Source organism: Oculina patagonica, chromosome 5 (assembly GCF_052425735.1).
Source record: "Oculina patagonica isolate OP01 chromosome 5, crgOcupat, whole genome shotgun sequence".
NCBI classification, from domain to species: Eukaryota; Metazoa; Cnidaria; class Anthozoa; order Scleractinia; family Oculinidae; genus Oculina; species Oculina patagonica.
Genome location: NC_135762.1, coordinates 1,522,331 through 1,532,356, shown reverse-complemented (window position 1 = coordinate 1,532,356; position 10,026 = coordinate 1,522,331). Strand labels below are relative to the sequence as shown.

At 38.1% G+C, this 10,026-nt stretch overlaps 1 protein-coding gene across 3 annotated transcripts in view; it reads right to left on the bottom strand.

The window, feature by feature from the left end:
* Nucleotides 1-9,723, bottom strand: part of LOC144654706 (uncharacterized) — a 92,281-nt gene extending 82,558 nt beyond the window's left edge. The window contains exons 1-6 of one of the 3 annotated variants that reach the window (XM_078514927.1): nt 9,576-9,723; nt 9,119-9,193; nt 5,729-6,425; nt 3,965-4,204; nt 3,281-3,565; nt 1,424-2,401 (exon numbers count right to left, since the gene is read on the bottom strand). In XM_078514927.1, the coding sequence (XP_078371053.1) occupies nt 2,094-2,401; nt 3,281-3,565; nt 3,965-4,204; nt 5,729-6,425; nt 9,119-9,169 (1,581 nt within the window). In that variant the 5' untranslated portion in view covers nt 9,170-9,193; nt 9,576-9,723 and the 3' untranslated portion in view covers nt 1,424-2,093. Of the gene's footprint in view, nt 1-1,423; nt 2,402-3,280; nt 3,566-3,964; nt 4,205-5,728; nt 6,426-9,118; nt 9,194-9,575 lie in introns of those variants that run through there. The other 2 variants (XM_078514928.1, XM_078514930.1) reach the window with 2 other exon arrangements.
* Between the last annotated feature and the right edge of the window lie 303 nt (nt 9,724-10,026).

Below are 10,026 nucleotides of genomic sequence, written 5' to 3'. Positions count from 1 at the left end.
ATTATTATCATTTGTTATTATTAATATTATTATTACTATTATTATTAGTATTATTATTATCATTATAATCATAATCATCATTGTTATTTTCATTGTCATGTTCGTAAATTACCGTATCTGTTTGTGTAATGATTTTGGAAACCGTAAAATAGTTCCTAGACAGGTTTGTTCGTTCACCTTTTACAACTGAAGACACCAAACGGCAATTGATCCTTATATATTTCATGGCGTTTGTAAAATCAACACAGAACAGTTTATCAAATGGTCTTTGCGAGCACAGCGTTTTTCTTTGCGAGCACGAGAATTGACAAAAATTAGCCTTGCGAGCAACGAGCGCTTTTCAAAAAGCTACCCTCCCCTAAACACCGAGCATGCGCTCACTTGTAGAAATGTACCAGCACTAGCAACGTACAGAGCACCCACTAAAATTTTGCCAGCATTTCGAGCAAAATCTTAATTTTGTGAGCACTGCGACTTTCTGAAGGACCATTCATGATCCCTATTTTCATTACGCTGAAAGAACGACATTGCCTGCTATAGGTTTTGAGCACCAGCATGTTTTATCTCGTCAAAACTACATGCACAACATGGTTCGTGAAACGTGATTGAATACTAAAAATATCAATTGCAGAATATAAGTTATGGACGCCAGCTATGAATTCTCAGTACACTCTTCCTATAATCTTCCTCCCTCGGGGACTTAGGGCAGCTTGTCATAGGCTGCTAAAACGGGCGAAATTGTTGGTGCCGATCTCACTTCTGCCCCTGGGTTGCAAGGTAGGGACCAAAATCATTGGCACATAAATACCGATCCTAGCAGTATGCAGGACGCGTGTCACATTTTAACCTAGTAAATGACCCAGCTCACAACGAGTCTCTCGTAGCTCAGTTGGTTAGAGCGCCCAACCTGTATCTGGGAGGCCATAGGTTCGATTCCCGTCGGGGACTCAGAATTTTTCTTTGTCCCATGCTCGTGTCATTGTTGAAAAATTCATTTTCATTATTCTAGTTTTGTTGCTGCCATTACCATAGCCTATAAAGAATGCGTCTGCCATCGCAGGGCTATCATTACAATGGCACTGGAGCGGTTTTCAATTGAGTGTCAAAAGTAATTCGCATTTGCTTAGGATTTGCATTACTACGCTTAGTGACTGGTTTAAAAATCTCGCGCCGCTTTCTCATCTAATCTGCATGAAGTAAAACCAAAACCAATCGTGACTCACTCACACACGTTTTCCCGCGCTTCGAGCCGGCTTCATGTATTTGCTTCTAGTTTTGATTGGTTCAATGAATTGTTTGCGTCCTTTGTGATTGGCTAGAGTGATTATTTTGGTTTTTGTTTACGACATTCAATTGAAAACTGCTCCACCATTACCATGGAAACCATCACTTTTTAATTATAACAGTCATAGCACTAGACCACTTTCTCCTAAAATGAAAAGGGTGAAATTGAGTCACTTATATTATCACTTAACAAATTTAAAGCATTTCCTTAATAAATCAAAATATAAAATCCTCGCATTTGTCTCAATGTTCAAACATATTTGTACTATCAAATCTAAGTTACGATAACTTGACTTGAGTGAGTAAAATTACCTCAATTTGTTTTCCATGCCAGTGCACACTTTTTCCAAGCAATGTTAACTGACTTGAAGTCCTTTTAATTGTAAACTGTCTAAAACTAGTGTTTAGACAGGTCATCTCGTATTAAAATATTGTTCTAACTACATACAACAGAAATATCGAACTTGTCATGCAAATACATAAAAAAATATAGTTACAAAACTCTCGAGCATTAAACTCTTTCGTCATCTTATTTAAAATGTCTAAAAAGTATATTTATACAACTATATACACGCTTCAGTAAGAATAAAAATACCTAGAATTATATAAATGTAATTAAAGCTATTTTGTACATGCCTCTGTACCACGTGCACCTGAGGTTACATGAAACATTACTCAACTGTAATACCCAGGGATGGAATTTTGTGGAGGAAATTAATACATGGAAACTGGGCAATAACCTGTGTACAGCCGTCCCCTCGTTTGAATAGACGGAATTTGAGTACAAGAGCAGAATATGGATATTCAAATTATGTGCTTTCTTTCTTAATCGAGAGGTAGCCTTCTAAGACTTTTACAATATCAAAGCGCTTCATGTCCTTTTCTTTAAGTGTCTTACAGAAGCTGTAAACCGTTAGGTCTGGTTTAGATGCCCGCAGAAACTCCATAACCTCTCGTCCGGGTTGTCGCACGTTTGCCAAACCTCCTATTAGGTGATCCTCCATTTTGTATTTAGCAGCTAATTTCCTCCATCCCCCAAGAACGTGGCTTTGGTTTTCAAGATGAGTGGCAATTTCATCTCTTATGTTGAGGTCGACTTCCCGTAGATACTTACGTCCTGCACATAATAACAAAAATTGTTAAATACTACACAACTGATATCAAAAGTGTATGACGAAAGTTTTTTTTATTATTATTTTACATACACTTACACTGACGGTTACATACGCTTCCTTATTTACAGTTCCATACATTTACTTGCATATCATTAATTTATTTACACACTCCTTTACATATACTACTATTACACTGAAAAATAAAATACTTTCTTACACTTAGTTAGGGGAAAAATAATAAAGATAATCACCTATTTACTTATCAAACATGATGTTTCATTCTTACAGCATACCTTATAATTATTTAATATAATTATTAGCCGTGAGAAGTGTTTACGGAAGGAGATGCTTAATTTATTTCTTTGTTTTCTTTTTTGAGAGCGGGTTATGCCGCTATAAGTTATGGACGTACATATATTATTAATATCGAGATTTTTACTTTCTCGGCTTTTTTTTTCTTTTCTTTCCCTGAGCCATATAAAAAGCTATTTGTTCAGTAATGAGGTTTATAAGATGTTTTTTTACATGGCTTATGTGTGGCTAAGACTTTTCCCGCACTATGATTGTTCAGTTTGCGGTCTGTACCGTTATTAAAGCAAGTGAAGCAAAATCACTTGGCAATAAAATAATTGATCTTATCGCATGGGAGGTAGGATACTGCTAATCAGAGGAATAAAAACGCCCTTGAAAAAATTGGCGGTAGCCCACATTTCTTTGTAACAGCATTTTTTTCTGCCACGTGGGCGTGTGGAGTCAGTTAGTAAAACAACCACTTCCTGTCAAATTGAAGACCAATACAGGGATTGGTCTTCAATTTGACAGGAAGTTGTTTGATTTGCTGATTGACTGCACACGCCCACGTCGACACCAAAAATACTTACTCATTCCACCACGAGGGTCAACCTCCAAAAATGCGGGGTCTGATGTTACAGGTTGACTTTCATCGCCAACGCGAGTTACTTGGCATCTGTAGCAACCGAAATCACGCATCTCAACAGAATTCAGGACAAGACTGCAAGTGTTTTGTCCCTGAAGTTCCATGCCATCTTTGAACCACTGATACCCGACTTCATAGTTTTCCTGAACCATACACTTACATGTGAATTCAACCCTTAAACCTTCTGTCTGTTTTTGTGATTCAGGCTGTTGCACAATTTTTATTTGCCCTGTGAATGAATATTACATCTGTCATGACACTGCATGGATGGTGTTTTTAACAGTGGGGGCCCCCCCTATAGACTAGGAGCTTTTTTTTTCAATTAGGTTTGTCGAGCGGGAGGTGAAAAAAAAAAGCGAGAGGTAGAAAAGGTGGCATGAATATGGTGGGTGGGGGGATCAGAGATGCCACCAATTTTCAGGCGGCATTTTTTCCTTTCCACCAGCTTCTCACTCAATGAACAAAGGGAAATGAGGGACTTTATAGGGGGAGCTGTATGACTCTTTGGCAGTGATTTATGACAGAATACCTGGCAGACCCCATGCAGGTGCCAGATTGCTTTCAAAACTGACCCATATAAAACTATGATGCTTAAATTATAACCCAACATACATACATGTATACTTACCACGGCTTCTTTGCCGCTTTACGCGATGCCTGTTCACATTAGGAGGATCAGACACTGCGTCCAGTTCATCATCAGTGTGATGAGGGGTCACATTAGGTGACACACGAGGAGTGCCAGGATTGGACTGATCATAGCCAGGATTAAGTTTAGCAATGCAAGGGTTTACTGCAGGACCAGAGGGACTTGAGTTTAACAATGCTGCTGCGTCTTGACCATTGGCAACATTTCCATTTTCTTGCACTGAGAAAAACAAAAACGAGCAAAAATTGATTCACACATGCTGTTATAGTGCACGCCTTTATTCTATTAGAGGCTACACATTTATAATAATTATTACTAGGGGTAGCAATAACAATAACAATAATAATAATAATAATAATAATAATAATAATAATAATAATTGTAGTAGATTTTGAAACACATTTAAATAAGAAAATTAACGATAAAAAGGTAACTTGACGTTTTGATGACTTTATATATGTCATCATTATCAAAAGCGCAATGGAAAAAATTAACATACAGATAAAACAGAAGTGTGAAAAGAATAAAAACATTGTGTCGTAAAGCATAATTAGTGCGTATTGAAATTTAAACAAAAAGTTTCACGCGTATCGAGTCCGCTTCTATTTTTATATATATATTATATATATATCTGTATGTTAATTTTTTCCATTGCACTTTTGATAATGATGACATGAAGTCATCGAAACGTCAAGTTACTTTTTTATCGTTAATTTTCTAATTAAAATATTAATAATTATAATAATATCATAATGGCCAGCCGACTGTTTGGTCTTCCAGCCTCGGGTTATTTCAAAAAGCTTCAGATCAATATCTCAGACTACAATGCTGTCAAATATTAAGTGCTTAATAATAAGTGAAATTCTAACTGTACACAGGAGGGAAATTCAAACAATGGCAGACAGCAAACACATGCCCCCCTTTTCACATGACCCTTGTTAAACTGACAGAATGCCCTATTTATGCGCATGCGCTGTTTTATAATTTTCTCGCAGAGATATTTCATTTGTTTTCTCCAACAATACAACACAATGAAAACCAAGAGCAATGAATAACAAAAAACTGCGTATGTGCATCTGCGTATCTGCGTATCTGCCTATGTGCGTCACTCTGCGTAACTGCGTATGCGTATGTGCGTGTATATGTGCGTATAAAGGTGCTTCTCTTTTGTAGCACCTAGCCTATGGAACTCTCTCCCAAACTATATAAGAGAGAGCGGCTCGCTATCAGATTTTAAGACTTGCATAAAGACATACCTTTTTAACAAATTTTATAATTAGACTTTTAGTTAGTAAGTTAACCAGTAAATTAGATAGTTTAGTTAGACAGTTAACCAGTAAATTAGATAGTTTAGTTAGACAGTTAGTTAGTCACTTAGTTAATTAGTTAAGTTAGTTAGTTAATGAGTTAGTTTTTCATTTAAAGGTTTTTAATGATTCTTAGTTTCTATTTCCATTTTTACAGCTTAGCTATTTTATTTGTTAGTTTTTCCTTTTATCACTGATGTAAAATTTTTTTAAGTAAATTTCACTTTTTAACAACATTTTTATTGAAAAGCGCCATGAGCCATGAGATATGGCGCTATATAAATCTTTATTATTATTATTATTTATTATTATAAGGTGCGTATACGATGGACGCTTATTTCTGAGCGGTACTGTAATTTATGGTGGCATGGGTGGAATTTTTTCCTATCTTCGTTCACTCAAAACCATGGAAAATTATCCATAACATATAACTCACATGTAGAAGTTGTCGCATCCTTTGCATCACCAACAACTTTTATCATTGGAGTCTCGTGCTCCCTAGCTTGTTCCCTGATCTGCCCCTCATCACTGCGACTTCTTCTTTTCCGTCGTAATATTTCACAGATTATAAAGATAGCTACAAGAAGCACACCACCAAGTACACCCAAAGTTATAGCAAGAGATTTGTCTTCTTTTTCTGGATTATCAGTGGTCTTTTTAGTGGATTGTTCTGGACTACAGTTCTTATCCCCTCGCCGACTGCAATGTTGATTTCTTGCTTCAAGACCTTGCCTGACACACTCAGGCTGTACTTCATCTTTTTCGTCTGAACAACAATAAGAGCACTCGTGGCAGGCATGTGATGAATCCTTAGCGAAATAATAGCCACTATCGCAAGTTCCACTGCAGTTGGTGTTGGACTGACTACTGCAGTTTGACGTCACAATCTCATGTTTTGCACATCTCTGACATTGATAGCACGGGGAAGAGTCGTACTTGATGGAAAATGTTCCACTGCGGCATGGTTTGCAATCAGTGTTATTCACCGGGCTTTGAACTGTACTGCCACATTTTGGTTGCAATCCATACCCTTCGTGGCATTTATCACAAGGCTGACATTTTAAAAACTTTCCATCTGCATCTTCAACAGTATACTCTTTTCCACTGCAGATTTCAGTGGATACATAAAAATCCTAGAAAAAAAAAATGAAAAACAGATGTAAAATGTCACAATCCATGTCTTATTTTCACCCTGATTTGCTTGCAGTTAACTTTTGTTGGTTAAGGCAATGAATAGTAAGGTCGGGTACTAGGCGAGATTTCATCATTACATCTCTGCGCCGGTTTAAATGTGTACCTCAAATTTTGAGGTTATTAAGCATTCATATATTCAAGCTATTGTTTCAACTCATTGCTTATTCATTCCGATCTATTTGCCGACAAGCCGGCATGCCTCCGAAGATCGTGAAAAGCGCAACGTCTTTGATGTAGGTGAGATGTATTTATTTTGTTAACAGACTGAATAAAATCTCCTGGGAATCTGCTTCACTGATTTTATTTTCTATGCGTCGTTTAATGCGTGGAATGATTGATTAACTTAAAAACCGCAAACTTTTTTAAAGCCAGTGCCGGGAGTGGACGTACGGGCGTAAAGCAAGCTCCGGTATAATTTCTGTTAACCGCATGTAAATATCTTCGATGCAACCAAAGCGAAATATCGTTTAAAAAGAAATACCACTTAGAAATAAAACAGAACTCTTTAAAGATGATTTCCAGTCCGTACTGCGCAATCTCCGCCTGCAATGTTTGTGAGCCTCACAAACAGAAGAATGTTTACTAGCAAAAATAAAAATTCCGGGACAAAACTTACCTTTTTCTTCATTATTAACCCCAGATATCCTTGCAAAACAATAATAACGAGTAAAAGAAGCTCGACGGTATTTCAAACGGACGTTTTAGCTCATCGTGAATTCTTGAACGAAACGATCCGTAATGGCGAACTAAAAAACTTCATGTACGCTATCACCGAAGTGTAACGTTTCAACGAATTCAAAACAAAAATGAAAACAAACCCTGAGTCTGCGCAGTACGGACTGGAAATCATCTTTAATCATTATAAACTTGCCTTGGTTTCTGAGATATTTTTTTTCAAGGAAATAATTGAAAAGCGATGTTATTGTGCCGGTCGGGTTTGCCACGTGTAAGCTAATAAACAAAGCCAGGAAAGTGTCGAAACGCGACTTCGAAGTCGATATTTGGTCCTTCAGTGGCTTTTTTTGTGTGTTTCTATGGCTTTAATTTTTACTCTTCCTTGTGTAAAATATTTTCTTTGATTCAAATCTGGTCGGTTTTCATCGATTGGCCGCGCCGACCATGATTTTTGCGTGACTACAGTGACATTCAGGTGAATGACATTGAACAAGACACGGCACGCCATTGGTCGGCTCCGGACAATTGAAACCATTCGGCCGCGCCGCCGCAGCAAAATTTCAGCTGTGATTTTGTTTATTTACAACAGAGATTGCGAATAAGAACTCGATCGTACATGCATATGTATGTTATAGCTGCGTTATTAGTTATGCCGCAAAATCAGCAAGACTATGGATGAATCTTCTGATGGAGAAACCACCGGAGAAACATGGTGGGTTACAAAAACAAAGCACTCACTTACGGTAGCTTAAATTGCTTTGTTAAACTAAATTAAAGTGAATCCTAGATTAATATATCGCTTTATGTGCACTTTGAAAGCTGGAATAAAATTTCAGCAACAAAACGAAGAGTTTAAATTTATACAAAGTGATCTGGGCATAAAACACGCGTCGGAATGTGGCTACCTGCAGGGTTACGCATAATTAACTCTGTAAACTGAGACCGCCGCTCCGCGCTCGGAGGAAACAAAACTAATTTCGCCTCCAACGATCAAAACAACTCGTTCAAGATCTCTTTTTAAAGCTCTCAACACGCTCTTTACTAATATATAAAGATAAAAGCTAAACACACAGTGCGAAAAACTTAAATCTACAAAATGTCTGCAGTGGTTATCTGACGTTCAATCACACTTCAAGAACAAAAGGATACGTTCACAACTCCTTTCGCTCAAGGTAGGTTAATTGCGCTATTGTTCCGTCTTTTGAAGTCACTTGGGCGGCTTCTTCCAAAATATCTCACCTTTTTAGAAACGAATAAAACCGAAGTTGTGCGACACGTTTTCGGTGGCTGCCGAAACTTATACCCAAAGGAATAAATGGAGCCTTCAGGCAACAATTTCCAGCGGTATTGCCCATTTCAGAAAGACACATTTAAACCGGCGCGGAGATGTAATGTAAATTGGGCCAGTCTGTATAACCTGGCTCATATGAAAAGGCCTAAAGGAGACTGTTACATTAATAAATTTACATTTTCCCTGTTCTATTAATGCACCTATCAATGTTAAGCCCAAGGGGGGAGGGGGGAGGGCTAACCACGGGAATTTGATCGTGAGGTCGGTCCCCAGGGTAGGGATTTTGGTCGTAAATGATCCCCTGCAACAAGGTTTGAAGGACATCTGACCACCTTTCATTGCTTCCGGGTCGGGATTTTGACCTTTTTTTTATAGAAAATGTCAAAGTCCCCACCCCTTGCCCGACCTCCCCCCCCCCCCCTCGGGCTTTACATTGATAGGTGCATAATATCAGTACAATTTCATTATCAGGCTAAAAATACAAATAGAAAACTGCAGTCATCCCCTGTTAATTTACTGGATGAAATTAGAACCGTGGAGGGCTGCACAGGCACTTTCTAAGTTCTCATCATAACTTAAAGTCACAAGTGGTTTCGTCAATACAGTTAAAAATTCTAAACGAGCTTAAGCTTATTAACATTCAAGCCTAATATATTATTTACTCACCAACAAACAGACGCCAAAAATCAATAAAGTTATCGAAAATGATGATCGCATATCACTAAACTGATATCCTGGTTTCTATTTAAGAAAATAAACAACATTGAAATATTGCAGAGCATACTATACTAAGCTAACATTCTAAAATAAAAATATTCGTGATCTGATAGCAATTAGAAACCCGACATGTAATTTATGTATACAAATCTTGCACAATTGTGCAAATTACCACTTAATCTTTAGAATTGTTTTGTGAGACAGTTTCATTTAAAAAAGTATTCAGTGTTCTGGAAAATCGATGTAGTAGTAACACTAACAAATGAACTGAATAATCACTAAGTATAAATATAAAATACACTTGTTATGAAGGTTATGAAGCCCGATCAATGAGTTGCTAAGCGTCACGTACGAATTCGAGCTCGAAGTCAGCTGCGAGGAGAATGATAAGTAAAATTAAACTCACCGTGACCGGTTTAGTAGAAAACGTGGGCAACCAAAGAAAGGAACAGCCTTTCAATTCAACTTAGGCCAAGGATCTCACATTATTCCAATCAATATTTCCCGTTAGAGGACGAACAACGCGGACGAGCTATTGTGCATGATTCAGTTCTTTCCATCGCACCCCCCCCCCTCTCCCCCCACCCCTGGTCTTTCCGAAAACGGCGGACACTTAAGGTCGCGGGCAACCTCGTCCCCAGGGCTATCCGCGTGGTACCCCCCGACGAATGGCCCTGGTGCAGGCTGCAAATAGTCTCCCTCGCAGCCGTTCTTAGTGTCGTCACGCAAAATTCCCTGCAAAAATCTCCAGAAATCTTGGAGATTGCCTCGTTTCTAAGTTGTCGCATGAGGTATGGGTCGAGTTCTTGCTTTAAAAAAAATGGCGGCCATACCCCTTCTTCGAGCCTTGAACTTTG